Source organism: Antechinus flavipes, chromosome 5, assembly GCF_016432865.1.
Source record: "Antechinus flavipes isolate AdamAnt ecotype Samford, QLD, Australia chromosome 5, AdamAnt_v2, whole genome shotgun sequence".
NCBI classification, from domain to species: domain Eukaryota; kingdom Metazoa; phylum Chordata; class Mammalia; order Dasyuromorphia; family Dasyuridae; genus Antechinus; species Antechinus flavipes.
In genome coordinates this window covers 108,649,326-108,673,137 of record NC_067402.1, presented here as the reverse complement: position 1 = coordinate 108,673,137, position 23,812 = coordinate 108,649,326, and the positions used below count along the sequence as shown (strand labels likewise).

The 23,812-nt window shown below is 36.7% G+C and overlaps 1 protein-coding gene across 6 annotated transcripts in view; it reads left to right on the top strand.

Annotated features, from left to right (window-relative positions):
* The window catches only part of CALD1 (caldesmon 1), a 234,717-nt gene that overhangs the window by 154,021 nt on the left and 56,884 nt on the right, over window positions 1-23,812 (top strand). The window contains exon 1 of one of the 6 annotated variants that reach the window (XM_052001345.1): window positions 8,618-8,789. The exons of the other annotated variants lie outside the window; for them this stretch is intronic. Within the exon in view, the coding sequence (XP_051857305.1) occupies window positions 8,743-8,789 (47 nt within the window). The 5' untranslated portion in view covers window positions 8,618-8,742. Of the gene's footprint in view, window positions 1-8,617; window positions 8,790-23,812 lie in introns of those variants that run through there. 6 annotated transcript variants of the gene reach the window in all.

Genomic DNA, 23,812 nt, shown 5'->3' with positions numbered 1-23,812 from the left:
AACTTGTTAAATAAATAAATATAACATTAAAAACGAAATAAACAGAACTGGGATAAGAACCTGGATTTTTCTAATTTCCAGTCTAATGATCTTTTTATTTTTACTTTGCTTTTTATTCTAAATTTACTTACTTCATTTCTTCTGACATGTTTCCACTGCCTCTTTAATATTTTACAAAAACCTTCCTTACCAGATCATATTTAAATCTTGAAATTCGTACCTTAAATAAGTTGCCAGTATTTTTGTTCACCCAGAGCAGAGCTGCAAGCCAGGTTGGGTAATCTTAGCAATGGAATTGCAACTTTCAGAATATTCTTAAATGAACTGGGAAAAGAGTTAGAAGGAAAAATAATATGAAATTCATCTAGAAAGACCTGGAATTCTGAAATACCATGGAGAATCTCGGATTACTCCAATTTTCTACACCCAATGACATGTTTTAGGAAGTCAAATTTCTGTCTCAGATCATTGGCTTTCAAGATTGGAAAGACTGACATGTTCTTTGTAAAAAGGCTTTAATTTTATTTCCTTTTTTGTTGTCTTCCAGATGGTTCTTTATCTTTTTGTATGTGAGGTTTTGAATTTATTTTTATTGCTGCATGTTTTAGTTTAAAAAAAAAAAAGGGGGCAGCTTTAGATTCTCTTTTATAGCTTATTAAGTAAATAACAACCATTCCCAAAAGAATGTAAGCTTTTTGAGGGAAGGAACTATTTCACTTTTGTCTTTGCATCCCTAGTGACGGGCATAGTACCTGCACTTAGTAGGTCCTAATACATGTTTGCTTTTCTTGGTCTAATCCTAATTGATGTGTTATACAATTTGATAATTTCAAGGAATAATTAGCCTGACATCCAAGCAGGCTCTTTTTGATTTGTTTCTCTGAGGAAATATTTTACATATGCCAAATTAGGAGGAATCTGTAATTTCCTTAGTGTAAGGAACCTCCTCCACCTCCACCAACACAAATCATAACCCCAAAATAAAAATAAATGAATAAATAAAATAAAAAACAAAAATAAAGAAGTAAAATAAAAAATAAAACAAAAAGTGGTCCAAGGCACATAGATATTATGTGATCTGCCCAAACTCACACAGGAAGTGACAGAAGAGGAATTTGAAGTCAGTCTTCCTGACTATAAGCACATCACTGCCCATAAGTGGGAGCTAGGGGTATAATGGATGGAATTCAAAGGCATTAAAATGCAAGGAAGACTTGAGTGCAAAGACTATCTCAGATACTAGTTGTGTGCAGTATCATTTGGGCTTCTGTTTTCTCATCCAGAAAATGAATTGGTTGGATTTAATGGATACTAAGGTCCCTTACAGCTAATCCTAATGTGTTATGCAGCATTACTTTTATTACATCCTGATGTAATTTACTAAATTGTATGATGGCAAGTATAATGAAATAATGTGGAGAAAAGTCCTAATTGCACAATATAGATATACCCAAACTATGCAAAGTACATGATTATCTAGCTCATAAAATGTCTGCAGAGACAAGAATAAATCCACATCTGAGACAGGATGTTTGTCTATTTTAAAAAGACCATATGTGAAATCACTGGGAAAATAAAATCATCTAGGCTCATGTTCCAGCTGCAAATTCTATATGCAAATGCAATATCCAGACATATAAAGTATTCCTAACTAATCCAAATGGTGATGAAACTATCTGGATAACATAGATTAGAATCCTATGACTTGAAAGCTTATATTCCTCCTTTCAATACTTTGTCATGACCCATCAAATTCCTACATTACCCTTTGGAGACACCCCAAAAGCCCAGGACTCCTGATAATACCTTTCTAAACAGAAGCTTGAAAAAAATCTGAGAATATCATGACTCACATATACCATAGAAAATACATTATAATATCTTAACCTTTGATAGGTTTGACCGATGTCTCCTATATCACATTCATTTCCCATTCACCCCAATGTGTGACAAGGAACATTTAAGCAAAAGCAGCATCTAATATAATATTCTATCCTAGGAGGCCCTCACATCTCTGCCATGAAGGAGAAAGGATGTTCCATTACCTCTTTTCTAGAACTTTGATTTTTCTTCTATTCAGAGTTTAACTTCCTCTTAGTCAACTTTATACAAACTGGGAGCCTTCCTTGAAGGTCAAGGTAATATACTCCCTGAATGTGGTAGCCACATTCTGCTTCTTCCTGAGTAGAATAAAATTGTGTTGTTGTTGTGGCTGATTGATGGCATAGTAGATACAGGACCAGGCTTCATTTTCCAGAGTTCAAGTGTGACTTCCGACCCACATTAGCTGTGTGACCCTGAGCAAGTTACTTAACTCTGCCTCAGTTTCCTCATCTGTAAAATGAGCTGGAGAAGGAAATGGCAAACCACTCCATTGTCTTTGCTAAGAAAACCCCCAATGGAGGTCACAAAGAATCAGACATCAAATAACAAACATCAAAGGCATTTGGGGGAAAATAAACACTTGAAAAGTTAAATAATAATACAAGAGTTAAATAAGAACAGTACACAAGTGGTTATTTCTGACTGAAGGGCTTAGAAGGAGTAGTCAAATCACTATTAACCAGATGTATTGGATTTGGAGAGGAGAGAAGTAAAAAGACTCCAAGGGGGAGTAGGACCAGCAATGACATAAAAACAGAAGAACATTGAATATGATGAAGGGACAGTGAATAATTTCTACCTTGGATTTCTCTCTGCTTCATGTTAAAACAGTGTGCAATCAACATTTGTCCTAGATTGATAGGGATCAGGTTATGCCTGGAGGAGGCTTCAGATGCTCAGGACTAAAGAAAGGATTTATCTCTGCAATATATATTGGCTATATAACCATGGATAAGGGATTTGACATTATAGCATCTCCTGATAACTAAGACCATAATGATATAGGGGAGATAACAGTGACTCTGAAGTCCCTTTAACCTGAGAGTGCTCTTATCTGTCAATGATTCCTCTGGCCTAGGAATGTAAGTCCTCTGGCCTGGGAATAAGCCCTTTGACCTAACAATCAATAATTATGGAGGTTCTCTGGCCCAGGAATGTAGTGGTGTTTCTTCCCTTAGATATACTAACAATCTTGTCTGTCAGTGATACCCTGTTGGTCAGTAATGACCAAATTCCTGAGACAATAGTGAATAGACTACCCCTCAAACCTACCTGTAAGCCATAAAATTAGCAAATAAGTAACATGAAGTTGTGATCCAATTTTATATAAATCTATCCCCTTTCCTTCGATTCCTTGCTAAACTCCCTTCTGGAATCTAGCCTGCTGTTTTCAGCTTTGTAAATTCTTTGCCCTCAACTTGGAAACTGGATGTGCGAATTCTTTCGCTATACCTGTGACACTGACCTGGGAATCTCCCAATGCTGCTAGGGTGCTTTATCCCTCCACAATAAGAATAACTATTAATCTACATTGGGAGAAGAATTCCTACCCCAGTTAAATCATGGGTCCTACACAGGGAGTCCAATTAAATGGCAGATCTGAACCAAAAACAAAATAAAAATGATTTAAACTAATTTTAACTAATTATTTAACTACCATTTAACTAGTTATTCTTGCTAACTAGATGATTTTCTCACTTGGTTCTGTTCTATTGGACATAATTCTGGAGTAAAATTCTGTTCACCTCACTGTAATTATAATTGTGATGTTTCCCATCTGTTAGGGCTTTTATTTAGAGTATTGTATCCAATTCTAGTTTCCCTTCTTGAAAATATATTTCTCAAAAGTTATAATTAAGAAACTAGAAAACAGAAACTCAGAAAGGAAGATTAAAGGCTCTGGCATTTAGCCTAGAGATGGTAAGGCTAAAGGCTGACAATACCACTATAACATTAAATTTCAACAAGAGAATTTGATTAGTGGCTACTATAATCAATAAATGATCATTTCTTTCTTTTCTAAAAAGGATGTCAATTCCCCTGAGACTCTCCTCAATAATCCCTCCTGACTTGTCAGTCAAAACCATTCTTCACTCCACCCATTTCCTTCCCCCATTGTGTTATATTTCCCTATTAGAAGTCAACTTCTTGAGGGCAGGGACTATCTTGTACTTGAATTTTCCATCACTTAAGCATCTTACTATAATAAGTACATAATAAATGCTTATTCATTTTTTCAAGAGTGATTGAATTCTGAGACAAATCTACCTTACTATTTACTATACTAGATTTGACCCCAGGTGCACTGACTCTTCCCATGGTGTCATGCTGCCTCTCCCATCTGCAATACAATAGGTATTGAAAGACATGGTTTCTGCCTTCACACAATGTGCTTCAAAAGAAAAAAAAAAAGTGAATTAACTTCCCTGTGATTTTCAAGAATGTGTAACAAGCCAGAGACTTTGTATTTCCCGTTTTGGCAAAACTGATTTTACTCTCTTTCCTCACTCATTCACAGAATTAAAAATGATTACTATATGAGAGTTAACTGTAAGCTTTACTTTCCTCACCACAACTCTAAGATATATGGTGCTATTGAAAGGGTTTCACCACCAAATGTTGGGGTGACCCCAAGCGTCGGACCCCCAGCGTACAGTGGGGTCGAAAGCCGATGTCACGACGTGTCTCAAAAGAATATATAGGCTTTGACTATATCCAAATCAAGAGGCAAAGATTTTATTGCTCTGCTAACACAGGGATAAATCCATATGGGATTTTTGGCAATCGGTGGGGAGGGAGGGAATGAAAGCTAAATTCCCTAACAGAATTCACAATTAGTCAAGGGGGAAAATGCCATTAAAGAGGAAGAAATTCATAAGGCAGTCTAAATTCCTAAAAATGGAGTTATACCAGAAATCACATCATTGAATGGCAGGTTAAGTTTCTAAACAAATTTAGCTGTTGTGATATCTAGTATGTCACTGACTGACAAGCTGAGGAATTAATAGGAATTATTGACTAGTGGACTAACCATAAGAGGAGTTTAGCACCTTAAAAAGAGTTAGTGATAACTAGGAGAAAGATTCCATAAAAGTGTGGTCAATTCTAGGGAACTCCATAAAAGGGGCTACATTCCTAAAGAAGGAGTTTGAGCAGAGCATTACCGTATACAGGTAGGTTCTTTAATAGGGGAAGAAAAACCTCAAGGGTTGACATCATAATTTGGCTTTCTGATTGGTTACAGTAATTGTGGAGTCTGATCCTTTTGTTAATGCAAAGGGTTAAGCTAAGAATTCTACTGGAGACTTCAAACTGGGGTGGGATTTACAAAAGGCTCAATTAAGATCAAAAGGTCAAGATAACCAGTGCTCCTTCCTGCTAGTCTCAAGGATTGTAAAATTCTGGCTTTCTCTTGATAGTATTACTCCCTGCTATCCAGAATCTGCCCAATTATCTTAAATTCTGGGTCTTCTCTGCCCTCATCACAAGTACCGACTATCATCCAGATTTTATAGTATCACTTCTCTCACTTTGAAATGAAGCTGAAACTAAATCCCAAGCCTTCTGACATCAAAATCATTTCAACTTCTACTACAAATTCTACTACATTCTGCCAAAAATTTCTACTGCAAATGTTTTATTCCATAATCTTCCTTCTAGGGTAATGAGTGGTACTTGTTTAGAAGGAGACCATATACCGTGAAGGAGATGGGGAGAAAGAAGATTGAAGGACTTCAAGAGAGCCTACAGAATGTTAGGAAGATAGAACAGGCAGAAATATAAGCAAAGGCTCCAAACAGAATTGAGTGGAGAAGGACAGAAACCTTCAGATTTGGGCAAGTTTGAATGTGTTCCCACTATCTCTTGCTGGTGACCCACAAAAACAAGTTGGAGTTAGACAAATGTTTGCAATCAAATACAAAAATAGAAATTGAAGGAAAGAAAGAAAGAAAGAAAAAAAAACACTTAAGAAATTGAGAGGAAGAACAAATAAAGGAGCAGCAAGAAAGGAAAGATAGAATAGCATTCTGATGGGCTTTCTTTTGCTTCTTGCACAAATGCACTAGAAGGCATGAAAACAGGAAAGAGCTTCTGTGCAGCCTTAAAGAAGGGATAAAGGCAAAAGGAAAATTACTCCAAATGAAGATCTTTTGTGAGAATACTACTGCAACTACATGACAACACAGCATAAACTGGCTACATAATCACCAGGAGAGGAATATGGACCAAAGGAAAGTGCATGGGTCAGTGGGACAAACTGGGGCAAGCTTCCTGGAGGAAACACAAGGGTCAGGGGAAGAGGAAATAGGACTGCCTGCAAATGTGCAGGAAAGCCTCTCTTCAGCATCCTCACCCACCTCTTCAGGAAAATTTCTTGGCCTGGACCCACTAGTATTGCATTTGAAATCACTTCCTTTGTGAGGCTTTTTTTTTTTATTGGAGACAAAAAAATCAGTTCTGCCTTATGCCAAAACCACACCTACACCCTCAGATAAGATGGGAGTCAGCAGTCAGGAAGTAGAGATGGGCTTCATTCCGAAAATCCTGAGGGAAAAAAAAGAGGCTCAAAGGTAATCATTTTTAATTCTATGAATGAGTGAGGAAAGAGAATAAAATCAATTTTGCCAAAATGAAGAACACAATGTCTCTTGTTAGTGACACATTTCTATCTCATCCTTGAAAATCACAGCCAAGTTAAACAAATCTTTCTTTGGGGCACATTGTGTGAAAGCAGAAACCATGTCTTTCAATGTCTATTGTATTGCAGATGGAAGAGGTAGCATGATATAATGGGAAGAAGCAGTGCACCTGGGTTCAAATATGGTATCTGATGCTTTTTTACCTTTGTGATCCTGGGTCAATCAATCACCCTTCCAAGGCCTCCATTTTCCAATCCCTTCTATTTCTAAAATATATTTTTGTAATACAAAATACAGTTTAATAAATATAGTATCATAATTAAAATGATTCCCATTTGTATATAGGAAAAAAACACATTGGATCATGCAATTTGAAGTCTAGTTCATTCTATAAACTAATATTTCCATGTTGCTTAACCTATGAACATAAAAAAAGCTAAATTCCTGGTTAGCTAAAATAACAAGCAAACTTAATCTAATTGAACAGAAATCATTTAACTTGAACCCTGAGCCAGAAAATCCAGATTTTTTCATCCAGATTTTTTCTCTAATAAAGTGTGTAGCCTTGAACAAATTACCCAATCTCTGTTATCAGTAGTAGAATCCCAGCATGGGTAACACCTTAGCTAAAGGCATGGAGAGAAAAAGTGGAAGTACATAAAAGGGAAGAATGCATAAAAAGACTGGAAAGGGTCAGGTCATGAAAAAACTATATGTTTAGATATAGATGAGTCTCTATTTGATCCTAGAGGTAATAAACTGGAGTTTACTGAAGAGGGGGAAGACAAGGTCTGAATCTATACCTAATTTAATTCAACAAACATTCTTTTTCAGGCCCTACCATGAGCAAAGCACTGGGAGGTATCCAAAGACAAAACAAAAACGATTTTCTCTCCTCAAGGAGCTTACATTTTGGGGGATTCTCCTTGAGGTCCCTTCCAATTCTGTGATGCTATTATCCTACATATGGATCCCTCCTTTTAACTAAAGAATAAATCTCTATTAAGAAACCCAAATAATAAAGAGCTTGATTTTCCATGCTTTTTCACAGAGTAAAAATTCCTCCTTTGATACTTGACTGTCTTCAGTTTGTCCAGTTCACCTTAGAGTTGGGAAATGTTTTCTTCTATTTAGGTAGAGTGGAGTATAATCTCCAGAAAGAATCAGCACCAGCACCTCTACCACCTCTTCCTCCTCCACCTCCTCCTTCATGAGGGCAGAAATTTGGTTGCCATCCAGGCTCACCTTGTCCTGGCTGGGCTGGTGAACTCACCAAGTGAGGGGCTTGGATGCAATCTCTGCTGCTGGCTGTTTGTTCCAACATGTTCACAGGCCTCCTCCTGCCTTCCTTGCTCAGAGGGATTGGAGCACCCAGCGCCTGCAGTTATTTGGTGAGGGAGTCTCCATCTTGACTGCATTTGGTTTGCATTTACATTTCATGCATCCTTTCCTGGATAAAAGGGACAAGAGAGGTTTCTTAGATTCAGTTTCATAGTGGGAACTGTTTACTTTGGAGGCCACCTACACCAATACTAATTGAGAACAGATCTTAGAACAACTGCTGGAGAACTGTACCCAGATGAACTTTACAGGAGGTTAATCCCTGATGATCCTTTCATAATTAGATTGTGTATAGACACACACATATATATGTATGTATACACACACACACACACATATAATCCTTTCACAATTAGATTGTGTGTGTATGTGTATATATATACACATATACATACATACTATATATATAGTCTTTAATGTTGACCATGATCAGCAATATTCAGAAAATTTTGAAAATATATTTTAAACTCCTTGAAATAGGGATTATTTGTTGGTAAGCATTTCGAGTCCTTGCTGTAATACTCCTATCTGGTAGTGATATTCTTGAAAATCTTTGACAAATACAAGGGCCTTGGAGGTACAAACAAGTGAGAGCTTCTATTAGAGAGATTACAGTAAAAAATAACAATCAGCTCTCTGATGATCCTATGCGGAGGGGAAGGGTTGGGAGGAGTAGATTTGGCAGAGGACTAGCTCAGACTTTCGTCACAGGGGCAGACCAAAATGTTAATACATAGGGTGAACAGGAGAGCATCCTGCAAACTCCATTAAGACTGAAACGAAAATGACATTCTTCCTGTCCCATTCCACACCCTAACGATTTGTTCAGTCCCTCACTCAACCTGGCAGCAGCTCCCACTGATTCTCAGCTGTAGACATGCTCAGCAGATCGCAGGGAAGACGGAGCCTATCCAGTCTCTCTCAGTGAGTGCTTACTTTGTTTTCATTTTTTGCCCTTTTTGCTTTTCTGTATTGGATTTTGAGTAATGGGTTTAGGGGAAAGGAGCTTTGGAATGGTTGTAGAAAGCTGGAGAGGTAAAAAGTCAATAAGTTCCAGTAAGTTCTAAAAATGTACAAACTTGGGTTTAAATGCCATATGGGTTCTAACATCTCCTATTTTCTTTCTTCCCATTTTGTTGTGTTTTGTAATACATGATCAGAGGTGGGCTTATTGTCATACTTAGAGGCATTCTTCTTGAGAGATCAGCATTCTAAGATTAAAAAACAAAACAAAACAAAAAAATCCTGTGGTTAGTTAAACCCAGTCCCTCTGTTCGGAGTGATCACTTTACAACACACAGATTTCATCTAAATCATTTATTGCCCAATCCTCAGAGTAAATAGCAAAAACCTTTCATTATACAAGCAATCTGAACAGGGTAGAAAGAATCAAGAACATATGATATTGATTAGGGAATTATTCAGATAACTGACTCCAAAGTTAGAGAATTATGGAGGCGTAGAATATTTGAGCTAGAAAATACCATAGTATCTCCCATTTTACAGATGAGAAAACTAAGTGTCTGAGGAGGGATTTGTACTCGGATCTTCCTGAGTCCATAGCTTTGGGGAATTATCACTGTAATTGCGCACACTGATACATCTCTTTGCCTTAGAGGTAGTATTAGTCTATGATGGACAAGTTCTAAGTTTTCCTGCCTTCCTCTAAGATGATTTATCTCAGCATTAACAATATAAAAAGATTTTGACAAAATTTGGTTTGGAGATTATTAACATTCTTGAATGCCAAGCATTATTGTAGGTATGTGTGAATTGGCTGTTAAATACTCTCGAATTTTGATTTGTCAGCACAGTGCCTCACACATAGTCAGCATTTAATAAATGCTGGGTGACTTGGTGGATTGACTACATAAGTCTATGATAAGATCATTGAGAGGTACTTCATCCATGATAATATGCTGCCAATAAACTTTGCCTCTATCTAATTCTCTTCAATAATGACCAGCAAAGTCATGGGTTTCTAAATTGCTCCAGATGGGGAAAAGAACATTTGACATTTGGGATATACTATATTCAGGATCAAGGCTAAATTGTTATTGCTTTCAAGAAACATACTTTTAAGTGGCAGGATGATTTAAGAAAAAAAAAATTAAAAGCTTTTGTTTATGCAACAGTATTCAAATGACCCAAAAAACCCTCACAACTCTCCCCCCTCAAAAAACCTTTAAAGGATACTAAATGTCTTTAATCCTTCCATGAATCCTTAATAATGATCTCTTCTATTTTCCTATTGGGGGACAATAAACATTTCCAGAAAAAAAAAAGCTATCTGTGAATCCCAGAATTGGAAGAAATTTTCGCAGGCCATTTAGCCCAACCCATACCTGAGGAGGAATCATCTCTACAATGCTATTGAGAAGTGGTCATTCAGTCTGTGTTTGAAGATTTCCAATGAGGAGGCATATATCTGTCAAGGCAGCCCATTCTGCTTGTGGCAGCTCTCATTTTTAGGAAGTCTTTCCTTTTATCAATTCTAATTTTGCCTGTTTATCATTTCTGTCCTTTCCTCCTATTTCTGCTGTCTGGAATCAAGCAGAATAAATCTAATCTCGCTTCCACGAGCTTCATATTCTTCAAGATGGTCAAGATGTTCCTAACAGCTCTCTTCCTCTCCAGGCTAAACATCCCTAGTTCTTTCCTTGGTGTCCATTTGGCTTCATCTCAATGCTCCTGCTTATCTTTCCTCTAGAAGTGTTTCATTTAATCAATGTCCTTGAAATTTGGTACCCAGAACTGAACACAGGACTGGTCTGACCAAGACAAAACACAGTAAAACTACGTCCTCCTTAGTCCGGCTCAGTGTAGCTTTTTTTTTTTTTTTGACTGCCCTCTAATATATTCATTGATCTGTATTAGAGGTGTTTAAAATGGTCTTTAGAATTGGAATAGGTCTGTTTAAATCTGAAGCAATAAGTACAACAAAACTGTACTTATCTGATAACAGCAGGGAAAGAAGTATTTCTCATAAGCAAAGTAAATTATGACCATTTTATGGAAAACTTTCTAAAATGTATCAAAACTTTCCTTAATAACTTGTGATTGTGAATGTTGGGCAAGAGGAGTGAAATTAATTATCAAGTGATATATACTCAGGAGCTACTGACTTTTATAGAACTATTTGCTCCCATGCTTACTGGTTCCCAAATACCATGTTTTTGTAGTTTTTGTCTGCTTTTTTACATTTCTCTATCTCCCTCTTCACCATGAAGCTGACATTTGCCATTTTTCGTTAGGGTCAGAATATATTAGGGTAGCTTCCTAATGGTTTACTGTGGAGGGAGGGAGAAGAGTGAAGGGATAATTAAATTTGTAAGATTGTTATAATGGGGGCAGCTAGGTGGCGCAGTGGATAGAGCACCGGCCCTGAAGTCAGGAGGACCTGAGTTCAAAGCTGACCTCAGACACTTAATTCCTAGCTGTGTGACCCCTGGGCAAATCACTTAACCCCAGTTGCCTCAGCAAAAAAAAAAAAAAAAAAAAAAATTATTATAATGTCAAGTAGTAGATAGCATTTACATAATACTTAAAGGTTTTTGAAGTACTTTACAAATATTATCTCATTTTATCCTCACAATAACTTGAAACAGAGGTTAAAGGTTCAGGGTCCAGAGTTAGTAAATGTCTTGAGACAATATTTGAATTCAAGTCCTCCAGAACCCAAGTACAACCCACTATCTACTATGACATCTATCTGCTTTTTATACATAAGACAAAATTAATTAGAATCTAATGAAAGTGAGGATCCTAAAAGTCTTGCATAAAAATCAAGTATGTGACCTTTAGTGGTTATCATTTTGGGTGCCCCTTTCTAGTCAATATCTAAAATTGCTTTTGGGTTTGTGTGGGTCAGAAACCATTAATAAAAAAACTGGAGAGATCTCTAGAAGCAAAACAAAGTTTATTATACGTTCTCGCGAGAATTGGGCGTCCCACCCATTGAGCAGGCAATCGAAGGGAGGAAGCACTGTAGGGGGCAGGGTCGGCGCTTTTAATCCGCTGTAATACAAATTCCCCCTCTCACCACTGACCGTCATCCTTATTGACTGAGGATCTTACATTCTAAATGCGTGAACTACCCAAGAAATTGAACTTGACCAGTACATGGTTGCCCATATTTGGTCAAAATTGGGAGGATAACAAGAAGGGGGCTCAAGTATACCCTGAGGGGGATAACAGGGAGGAGACTTTAAGTATGCCCTTAGGGGAATAGCAGGGAGGAGACACTTTAAATATGCCCTTGACTTAAAGTCCTTCAGGCCTACTCAAACTTTGAAATAGATGAAGCCTTACTCGATTTTCACAACTGTCTTGAAAGGTCTCACCTTATCTCGTTCAGGTTTATTGCTCTGTCCTGGAGATGTGACATTCTATGCAGTATAGTGTTGGTATAACTTCTTAATTGAAAAATATATATAAAAAAAAAGTTTTTAGAAAAACTAACGACAAGTCATAGGAGCATGCATTGACTTTAAATTCAGTAAATGACGTTACTGAAGTTTGCCTACTACAATCAAGATTATGCCAAAGCTCTTTCCTTATTTAATCAATACAATTAGTCCTCTAAAATTTACTTTTAACTTTTAAAAAATGAGACTATCGTGATTGGAATTTGCGGGGTTTTATGGATCATGTTGTACTTTAAAATGTTAAGGGCTTGCAACCAAATTTGTAATTCTTTATGAATTCATTAGACTTTTTATTTGGGCTATTTCTACACAACTTCAAAGCTGTATGGAAGTTTATATGTAAGCAGAGAAGGTAAGGGCCATGCAAAGGTCACCCTGCTTCTTCCAACAGTAAGAATAGAATCAAGTCCAAATTCATCATTTTACAGAAAGATATACAGATCTAGAATGGTGAAGGGAACTGCTTAGGATTCCAGAAGTTGTGAGAGAGTCCAATAATTTTTTTCTGATCCCCAAATCCAGTACCCTTACTACAAATGCCAACATTTCCTACATCTTTATGAAGAGGAGGGGAAAAAAAACAACTTCCCTTGACCCTCTAACCTGATCTTTAAGCTATCTTCCATAGCTCTTTTCCCTTTCACAGGGAAATTCTGGGCAGGAGCAGAGAGAGGGGGACTGTTTACCTTCCCCTCCTCAACGTTTTCCCTTACATCTCAATCCTTTTGAAACTGGCTTCCAGCCACACCATCTGACTGAAACTGCTCTCTCCATGATCTCTTCATCATTAAACGCATTGATTTTCCCCGCATTTTTCATATTTCTTTCCTTTTCTGCATCATTTGTATTTGACCAACCACCTTTTCTGGATACTTCTTTTGTGGGGTTTTGTGGCACTGTTATTATAATATGGTTCTTTCCCTACCTTTTTTGACCTATTCTTAGTCTACTTTGTAGGATTCTCATTAATCTTGCCTTCCCCCATCCACTCCAAGCCTCATTTGCACAACTGTGGAGATGTATATTCCACAGTTCTGGTCTGTTCTCTTTCCTTTTCTCTCTGCATTCTTTCTTGATGATCTCAACTGCCTGGGATTCAACTGTCATGTTTATGCAGATGACTCCCAAATGAACACATGCAGATTTCATTTCTCTCCTGACTTCCAGTCTTCAATGCCTACTAGATCTTTCCCCTTCAATGTCCCACAGGCATTTCCAAATATAAAGAACAAAACTAGAACTCTTTTTCTCCCTCCTACCTCCAACCGATCCCTCCTCCCAACTTCTCGTTTCTGTTGAGGTCATGACCATTCGTTCCATCACCAGGCTCACCACCTAGGAATCTCTCTCCCTTGTCTCTTAATTCTTTCCCCATAGCCATTCAGTTGCCAAATTTTGTTGTCTACTTTCATAACATCTGTCACTCCAATTCTCTTCTCCCTTCTACTATTACCACTCCAAATCAGGTCCCCTTTACCTCTCACTTGAACTATTACAATAATCTCCTAACAGGTATTTTTGAATACCACTAATTCATTCTCCACATACCTACCCAATTGATATTACTAAAGGGCCTGACCCTTTCCCTATTAACGAAGTTTTAATGGCTCCCTGTTGCCTTTAGGACAAAATATCAGCTCTTCTCTCTGATATTTTAAGCCCTTTACAATCTAGAGCCAGCTTATTTTTCCAAAGGGATTACTCATTACTTCATGTGTAGTCCACATTTCAGCCAGTCTGTCTCTTAAGCTATTTTTAGTATATGAAAGGCCATCTCCTGCTCCCATGTTTTTGTCTGGTCTGTCCCCCAACCCTGAAATGTTCTTCCACACTTTTACCTAACTTCCCTTCAAGCTCCAAATACCATTCCCTTCAAGAGAGCTTCCCTAATTCCATCCTGAGCCTTTGGAGTTTCACACCCAGTCATGTTATATTTATTTCTGACATATTTTATATTGTATATCTGTGGATTTGTAGCACCCTCTCAGTAAATTATAAGGTCCCTTAGGGAAACACTATCTCCCTTTTATATTTTTATCTTCAATGAGTGGCGTAATTCTTGGCTGTAGTAAGTTTGTTATTGTTCATGTTCTGTCATTTTTCAGTCATGTCTGACTCTTTGTGACTCCATCTGGAGCTTTCTTGGCAGAAATACTGGCGTGGTTTGTCATTTCTTTCTCTATCTAGTTTATTTACATCAAGTGTGTTTAATGATGAAGAAAAACTGTCACCAATAGAGTTAAATGACTTGCCCAGGGTCACCCAGCTACTACGTGTCTGAGGTTAGACTTGAACTCAGAAAGATGAATCTTCCTGATTCAGATCCAGTACTTAAGAGAAAAGTAGATCATTATTGTATTGTTTTATTTTTAATAAAATAAACACTTGGGTGTGATAGTGAGTTTCCCTTATCATTTTATTGATTCAGAATTTAATTAGAATATTACTTTCCATTCCTCATGGAACACTCATTCAGAGTTTAAACTCTTCAGGGCTTTTGCAGCCTTATTTTCCAAGTATAAGACTAACAGAATATTTAAATTGACTCCTATCTGCTTTTTTTGACCTTTGATATCTTTTCTTTTTTAACCAAAAGTGAATTACAGAGAAGATCTTAGTTTGCTTACTCTGATAACTTTACAGGCTTTTTTCTTTTGTTCTCTGTGTAGCAGAAGAAAAGGAAAAAAACAACAAAAAGTATTCCTGTGCTAACAATACCAAGCCTCTGTTCTAGATTCTCTAATCAGAAGGAGCCTCCTTTTTTTTTTTTTTTTTTGGTCATTATGCTCTTGGAACAAAACAATTCCCTATTCTAGGCACTCTAGCTGAGAGTGGCTAACTTTATATAACTTGAAATCTACAGTAACATAACAAATCTGACTTTTTTGGATGTGTGACTTGGAAGGTTGAGCTTAGGTAAAGGCACCTACCATTTGGTGAATGGAGTGATCCTGCACAGTGAGAATCGTGCTCTCCGCATTTCCCAGGGGATATGGAGGAATGCTTTACTTCCCAGATTTTCACTAGGTTACAGAGCAATAGGTCTTAGGTCTTTCCTACATATGGTTACCAGACACTAGAAAAGTCCAAGGAGAGCCCGCAAGGAGGGAAAATGGAGGACACGACTAATTAAACATTAGGCTTCATCAGCAATGATATACAACAGCACGTATTACAGTACAAGTTTGCCCATCATACATGATGTCAGATGGTGTTGATGGGCTATCTGTAAGATTAATTAAACATATCCTATGTTGTCACTAAAAGAATGAAAGAAGTTAAAAGCTCATCCCAGAAAAAGAGAGAAGCCATCCAAAAATGCCACTTGGAAGCAAATTGGAATCATTTGATCTTGAGACTCAGTACTATAAAATTTCAAGTAATTTTACATGAATTTTTATTCCTAATTAACAAATCAACAAGCATCAAGGATATTTAAAATTCTAGCCAGCTGGAAATGTAAGGGAGGAAATGAGGATATGTCTTTCTCTGACCAGTTGCCTGGTAACTCAAAACATGAGTATGTTTTAGAAACTTGCAGATGAGTGTTGTAACTAATAACCACGCATAGGACCTCAGGCTCTGATTTGGTAATTTTTCTGATCTGATTTTGAGGCAGCTAGGTGATGCAATGGATAGAACACTGGATCTGGAGTAAAGAAGACCTGAATTCAAATTCTCCCACTGCCACTAACTGTGCTACCTTGGACAAATAATTTAGCCTCTTTGCCTCAGTTTCCTCATCTATAAATGAGGATAATAATAGCACCCATCTCACAAAGTTATTTTGGGGATAAAAGAAGACATTTTTAAAATATTTTGCCAACCTTAAGCTACCATATAAATGCTAGTTATTATTATTAAATTTTAACTCAGACTACATGTAAACCTGTCCAAGGATACAAAATCAAAGTGAGCTGGAAGAGGTTAGTGTGGAATTATTTCTTCCTTAGGACTAGGAAATATACCTCCCTGGTCATAAAAATGTCTGATCTTTTTAATTATAAGTAACTAAACCTATCTACCTTTAATAAAGGCTGATGGGGGTTAAATGGTTTATAGGACAAGTGAACCATGGAGACAATGTCAAGGCATAAATAGTGCATCTTCTGGCCTTATCTAGTCTTGTTATTATCAATGAGAAGATGTTTGAGATTCTTTGATTAGTCAGAATTCTATCAGAATTAGTCAGATTCTATCCAGTTATCTCCAATGCTACAAAATGTTTAGAGTAGAGAACATCTCTTTGGGTCTCATTATTTATACCCAGCTTGAATATTGAACACTGAAAACTATACTTTTCCATGTTCCTCCAAGGTCCATCAAGAAAAATGACAGAGAGGAATTCTTGATGACTGTTAGTCCATCAATAAGCATTTATTTTGCTGGACCCTGTGCTTAGTATTGGGGGTACATAAGAAAAGAACAGCAACAACAACAAAAAGACCCTAACTTTAGAGAGCTCATATTTTAATCATGGAAACCACATAGAAATTAGTGAACATACAAGATATGTATAGTATTAATGGAAGATAATTTCAGAGGGAGGAGTAGCTAGTGAAAAAAAGCCTGGAATCAGGAAGAAATCTTCCTAAGGTCAAATCTAGCCTTAGATACTTAATAACTGAATGATCTTGTGCAATTACCTTTACCTCAGTTTCCTCGTCTGTAAAATGAACTAGAGAAGCAAATGACAAATATTTCCATTACCTTTTCCAAGAAAACCCTAAAAATGACTAAAGGAGAAAATTTCAGAGGGAAAGCCTTAATAGTGGGGAACGGGAAATTGTGAGAGGTCTCATATAGAAGGTGGGATTTAGACTGGGTTTTGAAGGAGTCAGAAAAACCCAGAAATAGAAATGAGAAAGGAAAGCAATCTAGGTGGGGGAGTTAGTGAAAAGGCATAAAACTGGCAGATGGAGTGCCATGTACAAGGAACAGTAAGACCAGTTTTTGCTAATGTTATTAAAACAGGGAATTTGTAACCTGGAAGCTCCAACAGGAACAGGATAGAACAGATTATGCTTTCAGTTTACCTGGCAGTCTCCTATATATCTCCAGAGCAGGAGTTCTTCACTTTTGTGTGTGTGTGCCATGGATCCCTTTATGGATCTTCTCTCAAAAGTATAAACTGGAAAAGTAGGAAAGGCCCAGTTTGTGCAAGGTTCTATATGTCTTGATTCTGAAGGAAATAGAGAGTCATGGGAATTTATTGGGGGTGGGAATATTACATATACTCTAAATATTATATATACTGCCTGGATAACTAAGTGGATGATGAATTGAAGACTTAAGAGCCATGGGAGTTTATGGAGGGGGGGGGGGAAGGGGAATGTTTCATGTACTTTAGGAAAAATGCTTTGATAACTAAGTGGATGATGAATTGGACACTTAAGAGCCATGGGAGTTTATTGGGGGAGAGAGGGAATGTTTCATATACTTTAGGGAAAATGCTTTGACAACTAAGTGGATCATGATTTGGAGACTTGAGGGGGAGATCAACCAAAAGGTTATATTACAGTGGTCCAGATGTGAAGTGATGAGGGCCAGCACCAGGGAGACTGTTGACCATTGTTCTGTCCAGGTATGAAGTGATAAGGGCCATTGACCGTGATTCTGTCTCCTTTGAGTAGGCTTAGGGTCTTCCCCTTATAAGTTTACAAAATGGCCTAATTATCAGTGTCTACTGAGTCAGTGAATCTAGCTGCATTCAACTTATTACATTAGATTGTAATGATGAGGAAGCTACTCCTGAGATGTGAGTCATATGCATTGATCCTTCAAAACTTGGTGAGACTTTTTAGCAAATTACCAACCTAGGAGCTAAATGATAATTCAGTAATCCTAAATGATAACACCTAAAAGTGCCTCATTTTCCTCATAGGGAGACAAGCTCTCATGGAAAGATAAACTATGTCATTTTTACTATTATTCTTGTCCCATGATCTTTTTATAAAAATTAAAGGAAAACAATCCAAACTTAATTTTAAAAAAAATTTAACATTTAATCCTCACCTGATCATCACTTCTAAATTGTGTCTTTATCTGTATTAACCATCTAAAATGATTTAAACAAGTAACCCATCATTTGATATTATGTTTCTTCAGTCTTTCCTTTTTTTCCCCAGTCAGAAGTATCTTGTCCATTTCATTTTGTTCTTTACCAATTTTATATACATATATACAATATGACTATATATAGTCAATTAGTAATGACTATCACATTTATATTTCTAATGTCATTAAAACAGGAAATTTGTCACCTGGAAGCCCCAAAAGGAACAAGATCGAATAGACTATGCTTTCAATTTACCTGACAGTCTCCTATATATTTCCAGTTCTTCACTTTTATATATCATGGATTCCTTTAAGGACTTTTTCTCAAAGTCATATTTTTAGATAATTGAAGAAAATTTTAAATTTCAGTTAGAGTTGGTGAAAATAAAGATTTCATTTCTCCCCTATTCCAGTTCACAGATCCCTTAAAATCTATCTGTGGACCCCTTATAAGAACTCTTCCTCTAGAGGCTTGTCTAATAGATGCCTCTTCAAAGATAGGAATCAAGTCTAGAGCAGCCATGATCCAAGACGTCTTTGAGGAGACACAAAAATTTGAATTAGCTTTTTCTGAACAGAACTTCCTGATCCAACTTGGAGTGGGCTTGAACCTATAAGACAGCTCTTACTTAGTCATGGAACAGATGATGAGGATGAGGAAAAAAAGAGTGACCAGGTCACAGCCTAGGAGGGATTACAAAATAGACTTTAATTGTCTTATATTGCATAGGTCCATTTGAGAAACAGTAATGATGGAAGAAGAAAAAACTAAAACATTCATTTAAAAATAATAACAAAAGATCCAGTCTGGCTGATGAGTAAGGATTGAAGGACAGGAATATGAATATAAGCCAAGGTTACAGGAAGAGAATAAAGGGATCATAGGGAAAAAGCCATACCCATGGATATGATTCTTGTAATCCACCCAGAAGTCCAAAGAGAACTTTTGCTGTTACTCTGGTGACCCATGACAGAGAGAGACATTGCAAGACTGTTCAGGATCGAAGACCAATTGACTTCAGCCCCATCTAAACTAGTAAACCTGGCCAAATGGATATTGGCTTCCCGAAAATCAATTCCCTCTCCACTCTCAATTGAAGCCTTCTCTGAACTGAATTTCCAAGGAAAGCTTCAAAAAACACCCTTCCTAAAAATGCATTTAAAAGAAAAAGCATATTAGTGCCTCGGTTTATTTTCTTTTCTTTTCTTTACAAAACCATAATTGCAGCCTATACCAAATAGGTTGTCCTCCATCCTATGAGGCTTTAATTTTTCCAGTCCCCTCCCTTGGATGTCCATTAGCCACTTCTCTTTTTACTTGATGAGCAGCACATGTCGAAGCCACTCTTGGGGCCATCAAGCATGGCCAGTCTTTCTCTTCCCTGCCAGTGTCCTAATAAGGGAATAAATGAGTCCTTATTGGTGAGGTAAGAGGAGTCAGGCAGTGGATAATATTTTTGCTGATTGAGAAGGATAAGGTGTGGTTTGGCAGGTATTTCATTGGTTTGGCTGACTCCCGACATAGTTTGTCTCTTTTACAGTTCAAATCCCATAGAACAGACTGTCAGGCAGGCTGGTTTTTTGGTATTTTTTTCTGCAGATGTTTAGCTAAGCCATAAAAATTTCATCATGTCACGGACTGTACATGCTAAGGAAAGATGAGGATTCTTTGTGGCATGATGTTTCTACCATGCACACAAAAAAGGGAAGGTTAAGATTATAAGACAGATCCCATAGAAGTAGTTTTGTTTTAGTTTTTTCCTCAAAGGATAATGGCTATACCTCAGGTAACTGCCTCGAAGTGACAGTGGTGTCTGCTTTATGTAGCAAAGGCGAAGCAGTGAACTTGTCTTAAGGCTTGAGCACCCAAGAGAAGTAGAGCTAGAATATCTCTCTCAAGATGCTCACACACATTTTTATTTTTACTTTGAGGAAGGAACAAGATCACAGAAACATTGATTTAGAACTAAAAGAAATCTAAGAAATCATTAAAGTCCAAAGTTAAATAGGTCTCTTAACAGATTTGTATGTTTATTGAGGTCGATCCATTCTCAGGAACAGAATGGTGCTTTTAAAACACATCAGTATTAGATATATGTTTGAATTTTTCCTATCAAATGAATAAAATCAGAAATCTAAAATTAGAAAGAACCTCAACTTCCTTATTAGATGAGAATCAAGCAAATTAAATGACTTTGATATAGGTAGTATCTGGTTTTTAACCCAAGTTTCTGAGATTCCAAGTCCAAGGCCTTAAGTTTTGTCAAAGTAGTTGGAGCTGGGAGGAAGAGGGGAAGCATAATCAGGCCATAGTTAAAAATACTGACATTATATGACTTTCCTGTTTTCTGAATATTTGCCAATTTAAATTTAATTTTAATTTAATTTAATCCAATCTTTTTCTTGCTTTTTCTTATATTTTAAGCCAATCACCTTGAGGACAGGAACTATTTCATTTGTATATTTATATTTCCAGCATCACACATAATATCTTATACATAGTAGACAAATTGAATATTGGATGAATGGATGAACTTTAGAGCTAGTTTTATATGTGAGGGGGGAAGGCAGATGACCTCGTGAATAGTTCTAGTATAGAATGTAATTAATTCATTTGGTCATTAAATAACTATATTATCAATCTGGCAGAAGAACCTCAAATGGAATAAATTCACTAGAATAGAGTTTCTTTTATTCTTTTACTTGCTTTGAAGTCTTTACTTCCCATATCCACCCAGGCAGCCAAAGACTCACCCTTAGGGCTTCATAGAAGTATGGGGGAGTACACTGGGAGATAGCAAAAATGGGCTAAGGAATAGAGTGAGGAAGATTCCTTTCAAGGAGCAGGAAAAGGCACTGCTTATCTTCCAGGTCACTGAGATAGCAATGAAAAAGGTAAGTTAGGTAAATAAGCATTCAAATGGAAATAATTTATCTGGCCGACATCAATGGTCAGAACTGTTAAACATTAATTCTCATTGCTAGTTTGACTTCAACCCCTAAGTTTTAACAAAGAGCTGAAGTCAAAAAGTGATCTCACTAAAAATTGTTTAAGATGACCTTTAGTAAGCTAAAAATAATTAATTTCCAGTAGCCCAAATCATAGTTATGATCTGTGTCTAGTTGAAATGGAACTCCATAAATGCAAGAAGCAACATGAAAATGAGAAAATTAATTTTTAAAAAATTTAAATATACTTTTTAAAATTTCAAAATTTTATACTCTGGCTCAGGGATTAAAATTCTTTATGATTGCAAAAAAAACTGATGAAGATGTTTGTTGCTAGTAATCACTTATTACTAGAGAGGGGTAAAGGAAGGAATATGCTGTCATCATCTCTCTGGAAAGGACTTTAGAGATCCTTTAGCCCACCCAAATCTCTCAATTTATGGATGAGATTCAGTCATATAGATAACAGATACAAAATGGATTTAACCCAATTGTCCTCTAAGTCCAAACTCAACATTCTTTGTTGTTCAGAGCTGCTTCCATTTGCATCATTCTTTATTTTTTTCTCCCTCCTCATTTTCACTAGACTGTCCCCTCTCTCCACTGGACTGAATCTGATCAGTCAAAATGAGGAGAAACGTATGGCACTGGAAGAAAACCAAAGGCTATACTCTCAAAAGAATACATTTGTCCATGGTTTTCCTCAAAGGATCATAAAACCTTTTGGAAGGGTCCTTAGAGATCTTCAGTAGATTATAAACTCCTTGTGAGAAGGAACTGGCTTTTGTCTCTTTTCATTTCCACAGTTTACTTACATAGTACACATTCATAAATGTTGATTATTTGATTGATCATCTACTTCAATAACCTTCTTTCTGCAATAATCTCCAATTCCAAATCCCCAAGAGCCATTCATCTAAGTTCTCAAGGCAACCCATTCCATTTCTGACCCTCACCCTAATTCCATTTCTGTGCTTCCATTAACCAATTTAGAAGTTCTCTTATCCTAGTGAGCAGAAACATGGAGCCTTGATTCAAGGACTAGGGAAGATTTAGAGTGAATGGGAGGCAAAGACATGGAGGCAATGAATGTAACCTATCCTTTTTTTTTAATAGTATTTTTTTCAATTACACATAAAAGACAATTAACATTCATTTTTTATAAATCTTTTGAGTTCCAAATTTTCTTCCTCCATTCCTTACCCCCTTCTCTAAGACAGCAAGCAATTTAATATAGGTTATATATGTATAATCATGTAAAACATATTTCCATGTTAGTTATAAAAGAAGAAACAGCCTGCCCCTCCCCCCCAAATTACAATTTGCAAAAGCAAAAAACTGAATGTAGAGTATATTTCCTGCAATTTAGTGGGAAAATAAAGGTCAGAGAATTCATGTTAACTTGGTGGGATGGTAGGGTCAAAGAAGGGTTTTTTGGCTTTTCTATAAGCAGAGCATGTTTGTAGGGAAAAGAGAAAGAGTCATTGGAAAGATAAGATCTAAAGATGCAAAAGTGGAGATAACTGATGGAGTTAAGTCCCAAAAGGAATAGTAAATACACACACACACAGACAGGCACGCACATAAGCATGCTACCAGACCTAGAATATTTCAGGAATCTATGCAATTCCAGTCCTGACTAGATGCAAAATAATCTCAAATCCAATAGTGTTTCCAAGAATAAATAAAATAGGAAATATGGATTGAGGAAGGGAAAGTAGCACTCAAGAAGGAGGTATTTCTTTAGAGTAGGTGATGATGAGATATGGGCCACCTAGAATATTGAAAGAAATGGTTATTTATGAATAACTGTACTCATGCATCTAACTTGCCTTCAGTGGATTATAATCTTATAGAGGTAGGACATGAAAAAATAAATAGTAACACAAAAGAGAAATATAACCTTTCATAAACACAAGCAGTGTCACATTATTGAAGGAATAGTTCGAACAATAAGTTCTATCAGAATGTAAAAAAGAGATCATTATGTGCTAAATGCAGGAATTCTTAACTTGAGGTTGGTGAATTTTAAAAAATATCATGATAACCATGTTTTACTATAACTGGTGTTTTAAAATCCTATGTACTTTATTATATGCATTTCAAAAGATATTCTGAGAAGAGATTGCCAAAGGACATAATACAAAAAATATTATACATAATACAAATACATAATACAAAATTATACATAATACAAAAAAAGGTTAAGAAACCTGTAATGGTCTAAGAAATCTTCCTGAAGAAGGAAGAATTTGATCTGAAAATTAAGTTTAATTGAGAAACTTTTCCCAAGATTACATTTGACTTCTGATGATGAGAAGAAATCTAAATTTTGAAAGTTCTGTTCAGGATTTCAGAGGTTTGGGTTAGATGAGGTGGTCACTGAGATCTTGGATTTAGGAAGACCAAGTGTGGTTTAACCTTGCAGGCAGCAGAGAGACCTTTACAGTGAGGGTGGGGGGAGGGAGGAGAATGACAGGGAAAATATTGCATTCTGAAAAATGGAAAGCTGGG